The 21303-nt window shown below is 46.5% G+C and overlaps 1 protein-coding gene across 1 annotated transcript in view; it reads left to right on the top strand.

The window, feature by feature from the left end:
• LOC116780085 (E3 ubiquitin-protein ligase UHRF2-like) overlaps positions 1-21303 on the top strand; it is a 202820-nt gene that overhangs the window by 23592 nt on the left and 157925 nt on the right. The window contains exon 2 of the mRNA XM_032674568.1: positions 18442-18684. Coding sequence (XP_032530459.1) covers positions 18442-18684 — 243 coding nt within the window. The remainder of the gene's footprint in view (positions 1-18441; positions 18685-21303) is intronic.

Genomic DNA, 21303 nt, shown 5'->3' with positions numbered 1-21303 from the left:
AACCCTGGCCAGCAACTAAGCACCACAGAGCTGCTCGCTTGCTCCCCCACCCAGTGGGACAGGGGGGAGAATCGGAAGAGTGAAAGTGAGAAAACTCGTGGGTTGAGATAAAGACAGTTTAAGAGGTAAAGCAAAAACCGCGCACACAAGCAAAAAGCAAAATAAGGAATTCACTTACTACTTTCCGTGGGCAGGCAGCTGTTTAGCCATTTCCAAGAAAGCGGGGCTCCATCACGCATAACAGTTACTTGGGAAGATACACCCCATAACTCCACATGTCCCCCCATTCCTCCTTCTTCCCCCAGCTTTTATTGCTGAGTGTGACATCATACGGTATGGAATATCCCTTTGGTCAGTTGAGGTCAGCTGTCCCAGCTGTGTCCCCTCCCAACTTCTTGTGCACCCCCAGCCTACTTGCTGGCGGGGCAGCGTGAGAAGCAGAAAAGGCCTTGATGCTCTGTAAACCCTGCTCAGCAATAGCCAAAAGATCCCTGTGTTATCGACACTGTTTTCATCGCAAATCCAAAACATAGCCTCATACAGGCTATTATGAAGAAATTTAACTCTATCCCAGTCAAAAACAGTACACCCAGGCATCTCCTGTGTTGGTCTGTTCTCTGATTTGTACTCTCGTTCTCTTGACTGGCTCCTCCCCCGCTCCAAGGCAAAGCTGCGTGTGTTTGAGCTACTCCTTTGCACAGAGCACAACCTCTCCCTGCCTATTGTCCAGCCTGTCCTTTCTGAAGAGCTTCATCCATCCATGGCTGCACTTCATTTATGTGACCTATTCCCCACTTCTCTGTAATCCCAATGAGAACAGAGCCCTGCCACCATGCCCAGAATATTGACTTCTCTTGCTTTTGTCGTGTGTGTCCTCCCTCCATGCTGCATACTTTTAAGTGTAGGCACTTGAGATGGGTTCGCACTTGTGCCGCTTTCACAGGGAAAGTGAGGGCCTACCTGTCCCCTGGGTACTTTCTCCATGCCTCTGTTCCTTTATTTCTCTTCAGACTTTGGTCATCGTGATCTGTCAGACCTAGTTCAAAGTCCTTCTCTCCAAGTTGGCAAAGATGCCCCACTTTGTCAGGTGGTTCTTGTTCCTTCTCAGCAGTCCTCATCAATTAGGATCCCATGGACACTACCTGTGCAGCCCTAGGTGTTGACCTATAAGGATGCATCTGCTCCTATCGGAGCCTTTTCCCTTTATCTGCAGTATTGAGAAGAACACCTGGGCTCCCACGTGCTTCACCCTTGTCCCCAGACCTCTGCTGTCACTTGTGATTTGCTCTAGGTCAGTCTCTTTTTTGCAGTGTTAGCAGCATCCACACAAATGAGCAGTAAGGGGTAATAGGTCAAAGGACTGGACGAGCCTTGGCAGCCTCTCTGTAGTATCCTGTATCTGGGCCTCCAGCAAGCAACAAACCTCCTGTGATAGATCCTTTCCTATAAGAAGACAGAACCGGGCTCTTCACAGTGGTGCATGATGGGAGGATGAGAGGCAATGGGCATAAGCTGAAACAAGAGAGGCTCTGACTGAATTTAAGGAGAAAGCTTTTTCACAATGAAGTCAAACAATCAGTAGAGCGGGTTGCCCAGAGGGGTTATGCAATCTCTGGGTTTGGATGTTTTCAAGACCTGACTGGATAAAGCCCTGAGCAACCTGGCCTGAATGCAGGGCTGACCCTGCTTTGAGCAGGATGTTGGACTAGGGCCCTTCTGAGGTCCCTTCCAATCTGAATTATTCTATGATCCTATGTCTGGTCATCAGATGGGTCCCTGCAGAAGGGACGCTCCAACTGCAGTCGTCCAACGTTCCCTCTTGGTGCTAATGCACAGTTCTATTGGGTGCACCAGGGCAAGGTTTTGGTAGCCAGGAGCAGGACTGCAGGGGTGGCTTCTGTGAGAAGAGACCAGGGGCTGCCCTGTGCCAGACACAGATGGTTCCCACCGGCTCCACGACGAACCTACTGCAGGCCAGAATTGAGCCAATCAGTGAAGCTGGTGGAGCCTCTATGAAAGCATATTTAAGAAAGGGCAAAACACCGCATGGCAGAGAGGAGTGAGGAAAAAAAGTGTGAGAAACATCCCCGTGAACACCGAGGGCAGAGAAGGAGGGGGAGGAGGTGCTCCAGGTGCCAGAGCAGATATTCCACTGCAGCCCACGGAAGAGACCGCAGTGGAGCAGGTATTTCCGTGCAGCCTGTGGGTGGTACCCCGTGCTGGAGCAGGGGAAAAGTGTGAGGAGGAAGGAGTGGCAGAGACAAAGTGTTATTAACTGACCGCAACCCCCAAATCCCCATATCCCTGCACCGCTCAGGAGGGTGGGGAGATGGGTGTAGAGGAGTCAGGAATGAAGGAGTGAAGTTGAGTTTGGGTGGGGTGGGGAAAAGATGATGTTTTAATTTTTGGTTTTGTTTCTCACCATCCAACTCTCTTGTAATTGACAAGAAAATTAAATTTCATTTTTTCCCAAGTCGAGTCTGTTTTGCCCGTGATGGTAATTGGTAAGTGATCTCCCTGTCTTTATCTCGACCCATGAGCTTTTTCATCTTATTTTCTCGCCTTGTCCTGCTGAAGGGGGGGAGTGAGAGAGCGGCTGGGTGGGCATCTGGCAGCCAGCCAAGGTCAACCTACCACAACAGTTCGGGCCCAGCTGGTTCTGAAGCCTCCCTCGGAGCTGGTTTCTCCTCTTTGGCTACCAAGGTACTCTACCGGTTCTGTAAATTCAGATCTGCAGGTAGGGAAGGAGCCTTTCTCTCGCTGCCAGAAGTCACAAGCTTCCAGCTCCACACCCCCACACCCCTTACACACACACCTGAGCACATCCATCCTGCTCTCATTCAAGCATCACCGCTAGCCATCCCTCCTTCCTTGCATCATGTGGCTCAGGCTCTCGCTTCTATAGAGTCTCTGTGAAGACTCTGTCCATCCCCTGCTCCCCTCCTCCCATAACTCCTTTATCTGCTGACTCAGTGCCTTGACCAGAGCATGTCTCACAGGTGATGCCACCATCACTCCCACTCACAGGGAGAGGCCCCAGGCATTCCCTGCAGCCCCAGACCTGGGCAGCTGCATCCTCCCTCCAGGGCTCTGTGTCTGAGTCAAGCTCTCTGCTATACCAGGGCTACTTGCTCCACCCAGTGCTGGGGACTGAGTCCTGTGGCACGTCACTGCCATTGTCACACAGCTTTAAGCAGTCCCTATACTCTGGAGCACTTTCTGGGCCTTCTTTGTGCCGCCAAGTCTCTTAGCTGTGCTCTGCAAACTTGCTTAGTGGTTAAGTAGGTGCTCCCCTACAGCAGATAAGTTTAGTCTGACCAACTTTACTGTTGTTTTAGTCTATTGGGAGCTAGTTCTCTGGCTCTTTCGGTCTTTGCTACTGAATTGGTCCTCCAGGGATACACTTTGGAGTGTGCTTTGACAGCAAGTTTACCACTTGACAAAATACACCATATCAGCAGCTTTGACACATGTAGTATGGCAATGAAGAAATTTTTCTGATAGTCATGATGGTATACGTATCATGATTGCCAAACGAAATGGCGGTACCTTCTGTATCTCCATTAGATGGTTATACATCAACCCAATAACTTGCATAGAAAATATTGCACACATTGGACTCCTAGTCTAGACAATCAAGGATTAAGTCTTAGGTGCTTTGAAATATTGCTTGTCACTTGCCGTGCCTGTGAATTAAGGCATATTAGCGCAAATGCCTGGAAAAGAGAAGTCTTCGGGGTGACCGAATTGCGATCTTTCAGTATCTGAAGGGGGCCTTCAGGGAAGCCGGAGAGGGGCTCTTCATCAGGAACTGTAGTGATAGGACAAGGGGGAATGGCTTCAAACTGAAACAGAGTAGGTTTAGATTAGATATTAGGAAGAAATTCTTTACTGTGAGGGTGGTAAGGCACTGGAACAGGTTGCCCAGAGAGGTTGTGGTTGCCCCAGCCCTGGCAGTATTGAAGGGCAGGTTGGATGGAACTCTGAGTGACCTGGTCTAGTGGAAGGTGTCCCTGTCCACGGCAGGGGGGTTGGAAATAGATGATCTTTAAGGTCCCTTCCAACCCAGGCCATTCTATGATTCTATGAAATATTTTTATCAACTATTTTTTCCTTAGCAAAAACTAAGGACGTTAAAATATTTGCCTTTTCTTGCATGATTTGAATATTTTCATTCCTGTCCAGCCCAGACGGTAGTAATCAAGCAACTTAGGAAGAGAATAAGTACTTCAAAGTATTTCCAAATAGAAGAAATAAAAAAACCCAGTTAGTTGAAGTTTGAGACTGATCTCTATATTTAGTAGTCTTCCAAAGTATTTTGCTCTGTAGCACTTTCCAAATGGACTAGCTCCCACTCATATATATATATGGGTGCCAGAGAATAATTGTAATGACATGGTATCAGGAATTAGCTAAGGTTCTGGGAGAAGTATAGCTGGACTACAGTAGCATTGTTCATTGGGTAATTAGCATTGCTGCCAGAGCTACTTAACTCTCCTGGAAACGACATTGCACTAATACAACTTTATTGTTCTAGTTCCAGCACTAACTTGGGGTGTCTGTAGTGCACTCTGTTGTGTGGTGAAGATGGGCTATATATATTTTTTTATTCTTGATTGCACCTTATTTTTTTCTTTTGTGCAAGGAAGGCCTTCCTTGGATTAGATGACCTTATATGTTGCTTGTCTGTCTTCGTTTTGTTTTCTATTCTGACATATTTTAGAGTTTATTGATGTTTCTTTAATTTCTTTATTGTATGGCTCTTTGCATGTTAGTAATATGTCTTTCTTTGGGCCCTTCTCATTTCAAGGTTCTCTTTCTGAAGGAGTAAGATGGAGTCTATTTGGTCTCTTCCTGTAAATATCTATGCTGTATACTTGCACGTAATATTTTTCTTTCGCTTCTGAATGTATGCTGATTAATTTATTTGGTGATGATTAGTTCTGTATTCTTAACAGTGAGTTTGCAGTAGTGGTTTGGGCTGAAATCTTGGAAGCATTTTTGCATGACTCACTTAAGCAAACTTTCATGGTAACTGAATATTATACTGAACTGCATGCTGCTACATCTTTAAGTTTTGGTACTGTTAATGTCTTGTTTCTTATGAAGACTGATATAAACTTCTGTTGCAGTGAAAATAAGTGTATAGCTCCTCTAAAGGTTTCAAAGGGAAGCAGAGGTAATGTGACAGTAAAAGCATAGAATCATAGAATGGTTTGGGTTGGAAGGGACCTTAAAGATCATCTATTTCCAATCCCCCTGCCATGGACAGGGACACCTCCCACTAGACCAGGTTGCTCAAAGCCCCGTCCAACCCTACCTTGAACACTTTCAGGGATGGGACAACCACAACTTCTCCGGGCAACCTGTTCCAGTGCCTCACCACCTTCGCAGCAAAGAATTTCTTCCTAACATCTAATCTAAACCTACTCTGTTTCAGTTTGAAGCTATTGCCCCTTGTCCTATCACTACAGTTCCTGGTACTCCTGTATGAAGTGTCACAGGTGAGCAGTGCACCTGAAGATACGTGGGAACACCGTGGAGGAAGGATATGGTCAGGGTGGATAGTGGGGTTCTTTTAGAGTGATGAGGGTCCCAGCCAAGCTGGGGCCTTGAAAGGCACCCAGCCTTGAATGGGTACGGGGGCCAGAACAGTTGGTCAGTTTGTTTGTCTGCTTGTTTTTGGCTCACCTGCGGCTACTGCCCAGGTTCGGCATCTTCTGGATATATTTGCTTTGCTCTGTTACGCCCGGAAAGGGTGGGCAGGACAAAGGGTTGTTCCTGGGTATCTCCTTATGATTGTATATAAATAGGTGATGGTAAAGTAGGAAATGAAAGACTTGCCCAAACCGTTCTAACAGGAACGTAGCCTGTGTGCCCCTGTGTGGTTGCGAGCTATGCTGGCGATGGTACATGTCTTCAGTAGGGTCGCCCATGCCAGACAGGTCAAAACAGCAGGGTCGGATACAATACATCCGTGGTCAGGATGAACTCCTTAGCCTTCTGGCAGTCATCCTAGGACAAGGACAACTCGAATCCCAAACCCGGGCAGATGGAGCTCGTTTAGCCCCGTAAGGCCATCCATCTAAGAGGTCACTCTAATCAAACCTAAGTCCTGAGGACCTCGTTGCCACCGTCCAAACTCGCTCGGCCCTGGCAGATGAACCTCAGGATTAAAGGGTGGGTTCAGTTCCGCACACACTGCATCTCACCTAAAAAATCCATTGCGCAGGCTTGAAGGCTTTACCCACATGCAAAAAGTCCTGTAGCGACGGGCGAGGGTCGAAACGGCAGGTGAAAGGTGCACTGGAAGCTGCAGACCCAACCCTGCATGCAGGCGGTTCAGGATATTGGTCATTTGAGACTGACCGGAGATGACAGTCTCTTGGGGCAGCACCCTGAACGACCAAGCAGCCTTTCCAAGGAGAACACTGCTTGCTCCACTCGGAGACCGGCCTAGAAAAGGTGGCCTAAACAAAGCTCATCTCCACTTTCACCTGGTTGGTTAACCGCAGACCAACGGGCATCTTCTTCCAATGCGGTCGCACAAAGATCTAAAGACAAAGGCATGCACCTGCCTCCAAAGGTGTACTAAATTAACCCTAGCATGTTGGAACATCAGAACCATGCTCGATTCTGTGGATGGCAGATGTCCTGAGCGACGTTCTGCCCTAACTGCTCATGAACTGGCTCGTCTCAACATCGACATTGCTGCTGTCAGTGAAGTTCGCCTTCACGAGGAAGGAAGCCTCAGAGAACATGGTGCCGGTTACACACTCTTTTGGTCAGGTAAGCCCAGAACCGAAAAACATCTCTCAGGTGTCGGCTTCATGATCAAAACCTCCATTGTTCCTAAACTCGAAAATCTGCCAACAGGTCACTCTGACCACATTATCTCCCTACGCCTTCCACTCCACAACAAACAACACATTGTCATCTTTAGTATATATGCCCCAACTCTCCAAGCTGACCCTGTCGAAAAAGATAAATTTTACGCTGACCTGCGCCGCCTTACCCAAAAGGTGCCTGCAGATGATAAGATCATTATCCTTGGTGATTTCAACGCCAGAGTAGGTAAAAATTTTGAAGCCTGGAAAGGAATATTAGGCAAGCATGGTGTTGGAAACTGCAACGATAATGGTCGACTTCTGCTAGAATTCTGTGCAGAGCAACAGGTCACCATCACTAATACTATCTTAGAGCAGAAAGATAGTCTGAAGACAACCTGGATGCACCCCAGATCTAAGCATTGGCACCTCATCGATTATGTCTTGGTGCGATGGAGAGATGTTCACATTGTCCACCATACCCGCGTGATGCTCAGTGCAGAATGCCAAACAGACCATCGGTTTGTGTGCTGTAAACTCAACTTCAATCTCAAATTCAAACCTAAAAGGGGCAATATCCCAAGGAGAAGACTCCAAGTTAACAATCTCCAATCAGCCACAGAAAGAGACAGATTCCAGGCAAACCTTCAAACTAGGCTTGAAAACCATTCCACAGCTTCTGCAGATTCCTCTCCTGAAACAATTTGGCGCCATATTAAAAATAGCATCCTGCAATCCTCCGAAGAATCCTTAGGGTTCTCCCTCAAGAAGAACAAGGACTAGTTTGACGAAAACAATCAAGAAATCCAGGACTTGTTGAGGAAGAAGAGAACCGCCCACCAAGCACACCTTGCACTGCCATCCTGTCACACAAGAAAAACAGCCTTTCGTCTCGCATGCAGCAAGCTCCAACAGAAACTCCGTGACATCCAGAACAAGTGGTGGATCGATCTAGCTGAAAAAACTCAATTATGCGCAGATACAGGTGATCACAAAGGATTCTATGAGGCCTTGAAAACAGCATACGGGCCCACATACCAGGTCCAAAGCCCTCTACTCAGCGCTGATGGTCAAACGCTTCTAACAGATAAAACCTCCATTCTGAATCGATGGTCTGAACACTTTCAGACTTTTCAGTAACAACTGTGTAGTCCAAGACTCAGCAATTCAGTCCATCACACAACAACCAGTAAAATATGAATTGGATACTGCCCCCACTTTAGGAGAAATCCTCAAGGCCATACAGCAGGTGAAAATCGGCAAGGTAGCTGGGGTTGATGGAATTCCACCCGAAGTCTGGAAACATGGTGGCCTTGCACTCCATACCAAATTTCACGAGTTCGTGATGCGCTGCTGGGAGCTTGGCGAACTACCATCAGACCTTCGTGATGCAATCATCATCACTTTGTATAAGAAGAAAGGTATTAAATCAGATTGCTCAAACTACCGTGGTATTACTCTGCTCTCCATTGCTGGTAAAATTCTGGCAAGAATACTCTTGAACAGACTAATACCCACTATAGCAGAAGGAATCCTACCTGAAAGTCAGTGTGGTTTCAAAACCAACAGGAGTACCACAGACATGGTATTTGTTCTCAGACAACTGCAAGAGAAGTGTAAGGAACAGAACAAAGGTCTTTATGTAACCTTCGTCGACCTCATCAAGGTTTTTGATACTGTGAGCAGAAAAGGTCTATGGCAGATTTTGGAACGTTTAGGTTGTCCCCCCAAGTTCCTTAAAATGATCATCTCACTCCATGAGGATCAGCACGACCAAGTCAGATATGGCAACACACTTTCTGAGCCCTTTTTAATTGTGTGAAACAAGGTTGCGTTCTCGCTCCTACCCTATTCACCATCTTCTTTAGCATGATGCTCCAAAGGGCCACAGCAGACCTCGATGATCAGGACGGTATCTACATTCGATACCATACTGATGGAAGTCTATTCAATCTAAGGCGGCTGAAGGCCCACACTAAGACCTTAAACCATCTTGTCCGGGAGCTGCTTTATGCTGACGACGACGCCCTTGTTGCCCACACAGAAGCAACCCTGCAGTGTTTAACATCCTGCTTTGCAGATGCTGCTGAGCTCTTTGGGCTGGAAGTCAGCTTAAAGAAGACAGAGGTCCTCCATCAACCTGCACCTCAGGAAGTCCCCCATCATCCCCACATCACCATTGGCCAATCAGAGCTCAAATAAGTCCAGCAGTTTAATTACCTAGGTAGCCTCATCTCCTCAGATGGTAAGATTGACGGAGAGATAGACAACAGGTTAGCAAAGGCATATAGTGCTTTTGGAAAACTCCACAAAAGAGTATGGCGTAATAAACACTTGAAGAAAAGCACCAAGATCAGTGTTTACAAAGCCATAGTGTTGTCTACTCTCTTATACGGCTCCGAATCATGGGCCACCACCTGCGTCTCCTAGAACGCTTCCATCAACGCTGCCTCCGTACAATCCTAAACATCCACTGGTCAGACTTTGTGACCAATACATCTGTTCTAGAGCAAGCAGCAGTCACAAGTATTGAGGCCATGTTACTTAGAACACAGCTGCGATGGGCAGGGCAAGTCTCCAGGATGAAGGATCACCGCCTCCCTAAGATCCTGCTTTATGGTGAACTTGCCACCGGCTGCCGCATGAGAGGAGCCCCGAAGAAAAGATACAAGGACTCCCTGAAACAACATCTCAGCCTTGGCCATATTGACCACCATAACTGGTCTACTCTGGCCTCCAATCGGGAGGTCTGGAGACACGCCATCTATAACGCAGCTGTCTCCTTTGAGAACACACACAGGATCACTCTCGAGGAGAAAAGGTAACGCAGAAAGAACCATGTTTTGCAGAATACACCATCTAAGGAGTCTTTCTGCTGTGCCTTTTGCAATCGGATATGTCTGTCACGTATTGGCCTCATAAGCCACCAGCGTTCCTGTAACAAATGTGGATAGAGCCTTCCCAAATCTTTGTTCGCGAAGCCTAGCCATGACATGACATGACCGTGAGTTTTCTTAGTATAACCAGATTCGATTATTCGCATGAAATCCTGTATGAATCTTTATATGAATTATCAGGGAATCTTTTGCTGAAACAATTAGAAACAAAGACAAACATTATCTTACCAACAATACAAAACTTAATATTACGTTGTTACACTAAAGGCTCTGTGCTGCAAACACAAAGCAAGCATTTGGTGTTTTTTACTTTTCAGTCTCTGGTTCTGTTGCTGCTTGGTTCGATTTCACTGTTCCTTGTGCTGCTTCTTTTTTGGGAGTTTTCATTCGTAGATATCACAAGAATCAAGGAACAGTTCTTTCCGTTTTCCATTGCTTGTTCAAGTATGTATCCTGGTTTTGCTTTTGTGAGACAAACTTAGACATTCTCGGTTAATAACCATATAAATTTGCAATTTCATCTTTTATTTATAGGAGTATCTTAGAGGGTGACAGTATAAAGGCAGCTTGTAGGAGCTTTACTTGGTTTCTTAACTTTCCCTGAGGAAGGTAGCTTTTTTTTTTTCTTTTTTTTTTCTTTCCCCAAAAGGTTTTAGGCTTTTCCCTGCTGCTTTTTCAGCCCCCCACACAAGGGTGTTAAAAGCAAGTTGCTGATAAGGGAACTAAGTGATGGAAGGGGCCCCAGTCTGCTGTGGCTCCCTCCCCTCCCCCATATCCTGTCGGGCAGGGAGATTCAAAGCGAGACAGGAGAGGTTCGGATCTCTGTCCCCCCCTCTCACAGATTGCAAGGCAAAAGCATTTCTTTCCCCAACCAGAAGGTTGTAGAGTTACAGTTTTTATAAAGCAGGGAGGTTTTACTTTTTTCCTATCCCTAGAACAGGGGCAGAAGGCGAGAGAATCCACTTTTCCCCTAGCCCCGAGAAATCGGCAGTTTAAATCTTGTTGAATCAAGGTCTATAGTTTTCTCTAGCCAGAGAGATTTAAATCTCCCGCTCGGTTACTAAGCAACAAACGATCTCTATTGTGTGATCACTAACACCTTATCTCTTGCTCTGCTAAGGCGTAGTTTTGCAAGAGGGTTTTTTACCTTTTTTTTTTCTTTTCTCCTGGCAGAAACTGTTTCTGTCAAGGGTTTGTTTTGTTTTTGCCAAAACTCTATTTTTTGCTGAATACGATATTTTGGCAGAAGGTTTTTACAGGAGCAAAGTATAACCAAGAATAAGGCATTTTACTAAAACTTTCGCACAAAAACACATTCCACAGGAAACTCCCGAAAACTTTCCGTATACCCGTTTTTAGTAAAACACAATTCATTGGTTTTAAGTTACCCACAAGCGATTAGGAGTAATGAGAGAGAGACCTCGCTTTTCTCTCCCGATCACTTACGTACAGTCTCTGCGGGACTCCTCCCCGGCCGATCCCCCATCCACCCTCACTCGTCGGAGATGAGAAGCGGCTGGCAGCGGTCCGGGTCCTCCAGGCTAGGCGGTTTGGAATCGCTGATGAGGGAACCGGAGCTGAGGGAGCTGCATTCGTAGTTCTCTTGGTCTGAGAGAGTTCGATGGGCTGGCGCTTGTCGGAGACGGGCGACTCAGAGAGGCGGCGGGTCGCGGGCTGGCTCAGGTTCCGCGGCGGCAGAGAGACTGGAAACTGAAGTGCGGCGAGTCGCGGGCGGCAAGTAGCCTCCCGCCGGGCAGCGGTAGCAGGCGACGGCACAGGAACTTGCCGAGGCAGGCGCAGCAGCTCTCTGGCGCTCGTTCGCACCCCGATCCTGCTCGGGGTGATGACGGCGGCGGCCATGGCTGGATCCCGCATGGCTCTGCCGGGGCAGCGTGTGCCTGGCAGCGATGTGCCTCTTGAGCTCTGCTCGGTGGCTGGAGCCCACCCTGGGCAGCGTCTGCCGAAATTCTTTCGAGCGGTTACCGAATCCCTTGTGTGCGTGGGCTCCCCCGACCCGGGATGATTCTGCATTGCCCACGGCATTAAGTTTTGCGAAGAAGGGTCGTCTGTTTCGAGCCCATGTTGTTTAAGGAGGCATTTAATCAGTTCGTAAACTGTCTTTTTTGCTCTGAGGACTCATTAGACCTCATTCCCTAAGCAGTCTTTTGTTTTGATCTTGAGAGGCTCTCTTTTTTGGCCTCCGGGCATTTACCTAGCCCTATTCCGCAACCGAGTTTACCTTCCCCTCCAGCGGAGAGGAATTATGGCGCCGTTTCCATCCCTTTCGGATACGAACCGCCTCCGGAGCAGGAGTCCCTTCTCCTTGCCTTTATTCTCGCCTAGGAGTCACGTCCCTGTTCGCGAGCGCCATTTGAGACGGTTTAAATGATAATGCACGATCCAGTTTGAGGGTTCAAAACTGAATACTTTATTTGACACAACTTTAGCTATATATAGGGTTTTGGGAAAGGGGGGTAAGCATTCCATTCATAGTTAGGGTTAAAGGTCCAGAGATATTTTTCTTTAAACAGATATTTCTCTATCACAATCACAACAGCAGATGGGGGTAAACAAAGGTGATAAAGGGATTTACCTCTGGAGCCTACAAGTCTACTTAATTAAAAGATATAATTTCTTATCTCTGCTGTGTCATAAGGAATTCATACCGCAACAAGTTGGACTCGATGATCCTTGTGGGTCCCTTCCAACTCAGAATATTCTGTGTTTCTGTGACCTTTAAAGGCCTCTTCCAACCCATAATGTTCTATGATTCCACCCCTGGGGCAATCTATTCTAGGAGTACTGGATGCCTCTCCGAGTGAAAGCAAACTGTGGCCTGCACTCTACTGCCAAAGGAATTGTAGAAAGCACATTGGCAATGTCAGTTGTAGCATACCACTTGGCTGACTTTGACTGCAGTTCCTATCGGAGCTCTAGCATCTTCAGTATGGCAGCACTCAGAGGTGGTGTTACTTCGTTCAGGCCATGATAGTCTACTGTTAACCTCTACCCTGTGTCTGACAGTATGGGAGTATTAAAAGGTGAGTGAGTCTTGCTGATCACTTCTTGGGTCTCCAGTTGATGAATCAGCTCAGGGATGGGAGCCAGGGAGTCTTGGTTTGTGCGATATTGCCGCCGGTGCACCATCCTCGTAGCAGTTGGCACCTTCTGGTCTTCAGCTCGTAGCAATCCCATGACAAAAAGATCTTCTGAGAGGCCAGACAGGGTAGATAGCTGCTTGATCTCTTTATTCACAGTGACTACACTAAAAGCCCATCGGGTACCCCTTTGGGTTCTTGAAGTACCTTCTCCTGAGGTAGTCGATGCCAAGGATAAAGAAGACCTCTGAGCCAGTCACAGTAGGGTGTTTTCGCCACTTGTCCCATGTTAAACTCACCTCAACCTCCTATACATACAACTCTTGGCATCCCCCTGTCAGTCCAGAGATCCAAATGGGTTCTGTGCCCCTATACCCTCGCTAAGGAAACTTTCCTGTCTGACCATTCAGGAGCCCCTCTGGCAGTCACACTCCCACCACCTGAGACTTTCACTGCTGGGACTGAAGCCCTTTCGCAGTGGGCAGCTCCAGTGGGCCAACAGGTGCCCCATTTGACTCCATACACACACCACACTCACACAGCCAGACAAGTTTCCCTTACTGGCTTGACCCTCTGTTTCCCATAGCAGAGTCTCAGACATCTGGTTCCTTCAAGTAATTTAATCGCGGTGCAGCAACACAAAAACATCTCAAGCTGATGGCTCCAGGGAGGGACCCTGAACAAAGGAATCCCTGGCATTTATAGGGATTTTTACTGTTTAACACTTGTTTTTTATCTGTTTACTGTTACTCTTGTTTAATAGATTCATTCATTTATAATTTTGGACTTTCAAAATATTACCTTTCCATAGTTGGTCAGAGATGGAACACTAGTAGAGTTCATAGTTGATGCAGGAAGTTGAGCAGACTTGTAGATAATTTAAAACTTTTCTGCATGACACATGAATATCATTCTTTCATAGGTATTTTTGAGGAAAAGGCTGACTTTGACAGCTTAAGACTGACCTTAAGCTAAAAGATATATTCTGAGTTTTATAGTCCTGGAGAAGCTAATTGTGAATTTTGACTCATACCCACCAGTCACTAGTCATTATATAACTACAAGGTTGTAGTGAGGTGGATGTCAGCCTCTTTTCCCAAGTAATGAGAGCAAAGGGCCTCAAGTTACTCCAGGGGAGGTTTAGATTGGATATCAGAAAAAATATCCTCACCAAAAGGATTGTCAAGCATCAGAACAGGCTGCCCACGGAAGTGGTTGAGTCACCATCTGTAGTGGGTTTCTGTGGCTGGGTTTTGGTAGCGGGGGAGGGCTACAAGGGGGGTTTCTGTTAGAAGCTGCTAGAAGCTTCCCCTGTCCCGTGGAGCCAAAGCCAGCCGGCTCCAGGATGGACTTCCTGCCGCTGGCCAAGGCCGAGCCAATTAGGACTAATAGTAACACCTCTGTGATAACATATTTAAGAACAGAAGGTTGTTGCGCAGAAGAAATTCCAGCCAGGGAAGAGTGGAGTGAGAACATGGGAATAACAACGTAGACACCAAGGTCAGTGCAGAAGGAGGGGGAGGAGGTGCTCCAGGCACCAGAGCTGAGACCCCTGCAGGCCGTGGTGAAGACCATGGTGAAGCAGGCTGTCCCCCTGCAGCCCATGGAGGACCATCGGGGTGCAGAGACCCACCTGCAGCCCATGGAGGAACCCATGCTGGAGCAGGTGGATGCATGAAGGAGGCTGTGAAACCGTGGGAAGCCCAAAATGGAGCAGGGTCCTGCCAGAGACCTGCGGCCCGTGGAGAGGGAAGCCCATGCTGGAGCAGGTTTCTCCCGGGTAGGACTTGTGGCCCCTGTGGGGGCCCCACATCGGTACAGCTCACCCATGAAGGACTGCACCTCATGGAGGAGTGACCCACGGGACAGCAGTTTGGGAAGAACTGCTGCCCGAGGGATGGACTCATGCTGGAGGTGTCCATCAAGGACTGTGTCCCGTGGGAAGGACCCCACAGGAGCAGAGGAAGGACTCCTCTCTCTGAGCAGCGGCAGAAACAACAACTGACCGTAACCCCCATTCCTCGTCCCCCTGCACCGCTGGGGGGGAGGAAGAAGAACATGGAAGAAAGGAGGGGTGGGGGGAAGGTGGTTTTAAGACTGTTTTATTTCTCACTCTTTGGCTCTGATCCTGTTAGTAATAAATTTAAATACTATCCCCACTTTGAGTCTGTTTTGCCCATGATGGTGATCAGTAAGTGACCTCTCCCAGTTCTTATCTCAACTCATGAATCCTTAGCTACTTTTTTTTTTTCTCCTCTGTCCAGTTGCAGAGGGAGAGTGAGAGAGTGGTTTAATGGGTACCTGGCGTCCGGCCAGGCTCAACCCACTACACCATCCCTGGAGGTATTTAAAAGACATGTAGTTGTGGCACTTAGGGGCATGGTTTAGTGGTGAACTTGGTAGTATTAGGTTAATGGTTGGACTTGATGATCTTAAGGGTCCTTTCCAACCTAAACCATTGTATGATTCTAAGGCAAAACTGGATGAATCAAGGCTTGGGATACAGTAGCTGAATGGAACATCTTAGGATTCTAGGAGCTTTAAATGTAAGTATGAACCATATATGGAGCATTATATGCAATGTTAAGCTTTAAAGAACATTTGCACCATATCCATTTCCTGAAGTACAGTTATCTCAACTCTCACCAAATTGAAAATTAAATAAAAGGGAATTCAGGGGCTGACCATACAAGGGAAATTATCATTTTTACATGAACTGTAGTGGTTAAGACATGCTCTCTTAATGTGTTTGTTCACAGTTCCAGGAGACCCACTATACCCTCAAGTAACGCTACTTATGATGGATGTCCCAACTCCCATATAGGCTGCTCTATCAAAAGGCATTTATCTATAGATCCACTGTGCAGTCAAAAATAGATTCTTGTCCTATTGTTTTCTATTTGGCATTCATGATCGATTCCCCCTAGTTCTCACGTTCTCCTTGCTGCTGGGATTTCTTGCAAAAAACCCAGATTCTAACAATAAAAGAGAATTGTAAAATGGTTTAAAGATCCTTCTCTTCTCCAGGTTCAGCATCCTCAACTATCTCAGCCTTTCCTCATAGGAGAGGTGTTCTAGCTCTCTGATTGTTTCTGTGGACCTCCTCTGGACCCGCTCTAACAGGTCCATGTCTTTCTTGTGCTGAGGACCCCAGAGCTGGATGCAGCACTCCAGGTGGGGTCTCACCAGAGCGGAGTAGAGGGGAAGAATCACCTCTCTCAGACTGTTGGTCATACTTCTTTTGATGCAGCCCAGGATACGATTGGCTTTCTGGGTTGCAAGTGCACATTGCCAGTTCATGTCCAGTTTTTTGTCCACCAGTACCCCCAAGTCCTTCTCCACAGGGCTGCTCTCAATCCCTTCATCCCCCAGTCTGTATTGATACTGAGGATTGCCCCGAACCAGGTGCAGGACCTTGCACTTGGCCTTGCTGAACCTCATGAGGTTTGCACTTTTCAAGCCTGTCAAAGTCCCTCTGGATGCCATCCCTTCCCTCAAGCACCACTCAGCTTGGTGTCATCTGCAAACTTGCTGAGGGTGCACGCAATCCTGATGTCTATGTCATTGATGAAGATATTCAATGATATTGGTCCCAATACAAACCCCTGAGGGATACCACTTGTTACCAGTTTCCATTTGGACATTGAGTCATTGGCTGTGACTCTCTGGATGCGACCATCCAGACAGTCCCTTATCCCTCTAAGAGCCTACCCATCAAATCCATATCTCTCCAATTTATAGAGAAGGATGCTGTGTGGGAACATGTCAAAGGCCTTACAGAAGTCCAGGTAGATGACATCCGCAGCTCTTCCCTTGCCCACTGATGCACTCACTCAATCGTAGAAGGCCACCAGATTAGTCTGTCATGATTTGCCCTTGGTGAAGCCATGAGGGTCTCAACCTACGTACTGCTGTTTTTCAAAGACAGCTCTGTGCAATCGGTCCATTTTTTTACATAGAGGGTGTGGAGGACCAGGACCCTCTCCAAGGTGCTGTCTGTTCGCTGTTGATGCTCTTTGTCTGGAAGTCCTTGGAGGTCAGTGCCATGGAGCCCTAATATTTCTTCTTGCAATTCCTCAAATAATACTCTTTCTTATTCCCCCTCCCTAATACAGCATAGCCTGTTAACTTCCTCCTTCAGCTCCTCCACCTGCTGCCAGAGTGACTCCACCAGAGCACACCTTCCACAGGTGGAGTTTGCACCCTCCTCTACCCAGGGGTGTGGGGTACAGACTTTACAGCCCTCCACCTGGATAGCAGCTTCCCTGATAGGAAGCTCTGTCTGGTGGGTGGCTGTCTCCATTCGTTCCAGGCAAGCCTGGCTAGATAGGTGGGCTCCCAGCTTCTGCAGAGCACAGCCCTTGCCAGGTCTCTTACCCCCATGCTTCCAATGATCCCAAAGCACTGCCTAATTAACCCTTATAATTTCCTGGAGTCCTCAAGCTGCTGGGTAGGCTTGCACAGCCAACAGCTACTTGGGGTAACCATCAAGGCTGCAGCCTAAGCCTGTGAGCGGGCAGAGCAGGCAGCAGCCTGACAACTGGCAGAGTGCACTGCTCTTCTCTCGCAACCTGACACTCCCTCAGGGACCACTCCCTGTTTGCACTTGCTGGCACTCCCTAGGGGCTGGTTATATGCATCTTCCTGCAGTTTGAACTGGCCATGGGCACCACCAGCATCCTCATCTTTAACATCCATCAGTCTCTTACAAATATTAATTACGGTAAAGGTTTAGGTTCCCGAGGTGAAACAAACTTATCATGTTGGATGAGAAATACTTCAGGTTGCTTGTTGTCAGTGTTTTTCACCATTTGCATGGAGACAAAGTCCTCAATGAAAGCAGAACCTAAATAGAAAGGGACTGACATTTTAAAACCATGCATTTATATTGCTTGGCACTTGACAACCGACAGATGGGTGCCTCAGTGCATCTTAGCAGAGAGTCCTCTACTACTAGCAATTACTGTTTCCTTTTGCTTTACCTGTCTGTCTCTAATCACCTCCCTGTCTTCCATATGTTTTGTGATGTCAATACTGAAGAAGTAAAAAGCAGTTCTTCTTAGATAAGATCGGGGAAGAACAAATTATGTCATTACTTAATATATACAATACAATCATTATTAAAGAGAATTTTAAAATCACGTTTACCCTTATTTATTCCATAATGGTATAACAGGCAATGCAGCTCCTACCTGTGATCTGAGTAGAAAGTACCGGTGGTACTTTAAATTCCAATCCCATGATTAAAACACCTTGATTCTGTAAAGATGACAGAATCTTCTGAGCTGGAAGGGATCATTGAGTCCAACTCTTAAATGAATAACCCGTACAGCGATTGAACCCATGACCTTGACAATATTAGCACCATGCTCTAACCAACTGAGCTAATCTCAAGATGCTTGAACTGAAGAGATGTCATGGGGCAGAAATCTTGAGTCCACTGTCCTTTCTGAGTTGCTGTTGAGTTCACTCAAGAGACATGATTTTCTAGATATATCTGAAATACATCTTGTGTCTCTTCAACTTTGAAGCAAATATCTGTTCTTTTAAATTATCCTCTCTAAGAGGAGGGTTACATATAGGTGGAACTTTACCAATATACTGTTTTTTTCTTGACAGCTGGAAGATGGACACACTTTATTTGACTACGATGTTGGACTAAATGACATAGTTCAGCTTTTGATACGCTCTGAATCTGAAGCTCCTACCACTTCTGTGACAAATCAGGGTGGAAAGGTCAATCCCTGTGCTGTTTCCAACTGTCAAAACAAAGTCAAAAGAGAAGCAAGTAACAGATCACCAAATCAGCCATCTACATCAACTCACTTGTTTCTTATAGATCCTGGCATTGGATTGTACAAGGTATGTCCAAGTTTTGAAAGCAGGGGCCTTATCTTGCATCGATCACTTTAATTTTATTGCTTATACAAGCCTATATCTTCAAACAGTTTTATTTCATGACCAACTTTATGCCAGTGGGACTGAGAGGGTCAAGATTAGTTTGCACCACGCAGATTAAAGTAAATCTTAAACTGAGTTAACAAATCATTTAGTTAGAACCTAAAACTAGTCGAACACTGGAAAATGTTTCCCAGAGAGGTGGTAGAGTCTCTGTCCTTGGAGATATTTAAAACCTTACTGGACGAGATCCTGAGCAACCCATTCTAGCTGACCCCCCTTGAGCAGGGAGGTTGGACTAGGTGATCTCAGAAAGTCCCTTCCAATCTAAATGATTCTGTGATTCTGTGAACAGAGGCAATTGGAATATATTATTAGTTAAGACATTCTGCTTTCCAAACCTAGCGTATAGGTGTGTAGCATATTCAGAGACCCGAAGGACAGAAGAAGGTAATTTGTTTAAAATTATTGCAGGATAATTTAAACAGTGACTATTTCATCACTGATCTATAATTTTCAACATAATCTCTACCACTGCTTTAAAATAGGCTCAAAATTGGCTACTCTTTTATAGACAGTTTGCTTTAAGAAGAGGAAGACTACCATCAGCAAGCTGATATATATGCTTTCTATGTGTATACATAGATATTTATATAATTGAACCTCAAGAAGAAAGTAGCAAGAATTGGGGACCCTGGTGGAATTCACAGTCATGAGGGATATGGGTTGGGTGAAGAGTGAAGTCAAGATACTGAATTTTAGGAGAGGAAACTTTCAGTTGTTTAAGGAATTAGTGGATGGGCTCCCCCGGGAAATTTTAAGGACATTTTTCTTAGAGCACAAGAACTATCAATTCCCTTCTGCGATGGAGTGTGACTGCTTCTGTGGACAAGGGAAGAACTACGGATGTCATCTACCTGGGCTTCTGTAAGGCCTTTGATACAGTCTACCACAACATTCTAATAAGAATCCTTAAACATTACTGTGTTGGTTTAACCCCTGGCCAGCAACTAGGCACCACACAGCCGATCGCAGACTCCCCACGCAGTGGGATGGAGGAGAGAACTGGAAGGATAAAAAGATAACTTGTGTGTTGAGGTAAAGACAGTTTAAGAGGTAAAGCAAAAACCACACACACAAGCAAAAAGCAAAATAAGGAATTCACTCACTACTTCCCGTGGGCAGGCAGCTGTTTAGCCATTTCCAAGAAAGCGGGGCTCCATCACGCATAACAGTTACTTGGGAAGATATACCCCATAACTCCACATGTCCCCCCATTCCTCCTTCTTCCCCCAGCTTCTATTGCTGAGTGTGACATCATATGGTGTGGAATATCCCTTTGGTCAGTTGAGGTCAGCTGTCCCAGCTGTGTCCCCTCCCAACTTCTTGTGCACCCCTAGCCTACTTGCTGGCGGGGCAGCATGAGAAGCAGAAAAGGTCTTGATGCTCTGTAAACCCTGCTCAGCAATAGCCAAAACATCCCTGTGTTATCAACACAAATCCAAAACATAGCCTCATACAGGCTATTATGAAGGAATTCAACTCTATCCCAGCCAAAACCAGTAAAATTACAAATAAAGGAAGTTGCTATTATGAATTTAGTCCACTAAAACGAGGAAATGTTACCAACTAATATAATTATCCCACATGTTAAAACTGCAGAGAATTAGGAAAAAGGGTAAGACTAACAACAAGAGTTGGAAAGATACAAACTGCATCCAGCTCTGCATGAGAATTATATCAACCAGAGTTTAAAAAGACACATGGGCCCTCTGGCCTGTCTTTCTCACTCGTGTTACATTTAGGCCCCCACTTGGTCGTAAGGTCGTAATTCGGTCACCCTGAAGACTTCTCTTTTCCAGGCATTTGCGCTAATATGCCTTAATTCACAGGCACGGCAAGTGACAAGCAATATTTCAAAGCACCTAAGACTTAATCCTTGATTGTCTAGACTAGGAGTCCAATGTGTGCAATATTTTCTATGCAAGTTATTGGGTTGATGTATAACCATCTAATGGAGATACAGAAGGTACCGCCATTTCGTTTGGCAATCATGATACGTATACCATCATGACTATCAGAAAAATTTCTTCATTGCCATACTACATGTGTCAAAGCTGCTGATATGGTGTATTTTGTCAAGTGGTAAACTTGCTGTCAAAGCACACTCCAAAGTGTATCCCTGGAGGACCAATTCAGTAGCAAAGACCGAAAGAGCCAGAGAACTAGCTCCCAATAGACTAAAACAACAGTAAAGTTGGTCAGACTAAACTTATCTGCTGTAGGGGAGCACCTACTTAACCACTAAGCAAGTTTGCAGAGCACAGCTAAGAGACTTGGCGGCACAAAGAAGGCCCAGAAAGTGCTCCAGAGTATAGGGACTGCTTAAAGCTGTGTGACAATGGCAGTGACGTGCCACAGGACTCAGTCCCCAGCACTGGGTGGAGCAAGTAGCCCTGGTATAGCAGAGAGCTTGACTCAGACACAGAGCCCTGGAGGGAGGATGCAGCTGCCCAGGTCTGGGGCTGCAGGGAATGCCTGGGGCCTCTCCCTGTGAGTGGGAGTGATGGTGGCATCACCTGT

The sequence above is a fragment of the Chiroxiphia lanceolata genome, chromosome W, assembly GCF_009829145.1.
Source record: "Chiroxiphia lanceolata isolate bChiLan1 chromosome W, bChiLan1.pri, whole genome shotgun sequence".
In the NCBI taxonomy this organism is placed as follows: Eukaryota; Metazoa; Chordata; class Aves; order Passeriformes; family Pipridae; genus Chiroxiphia; species Chiroxiphia lanceolata.
Note: the sequence above shows the minus strand (reverse complement) of the source record. Positions and strands in the feature narration are given on the sequence as shown.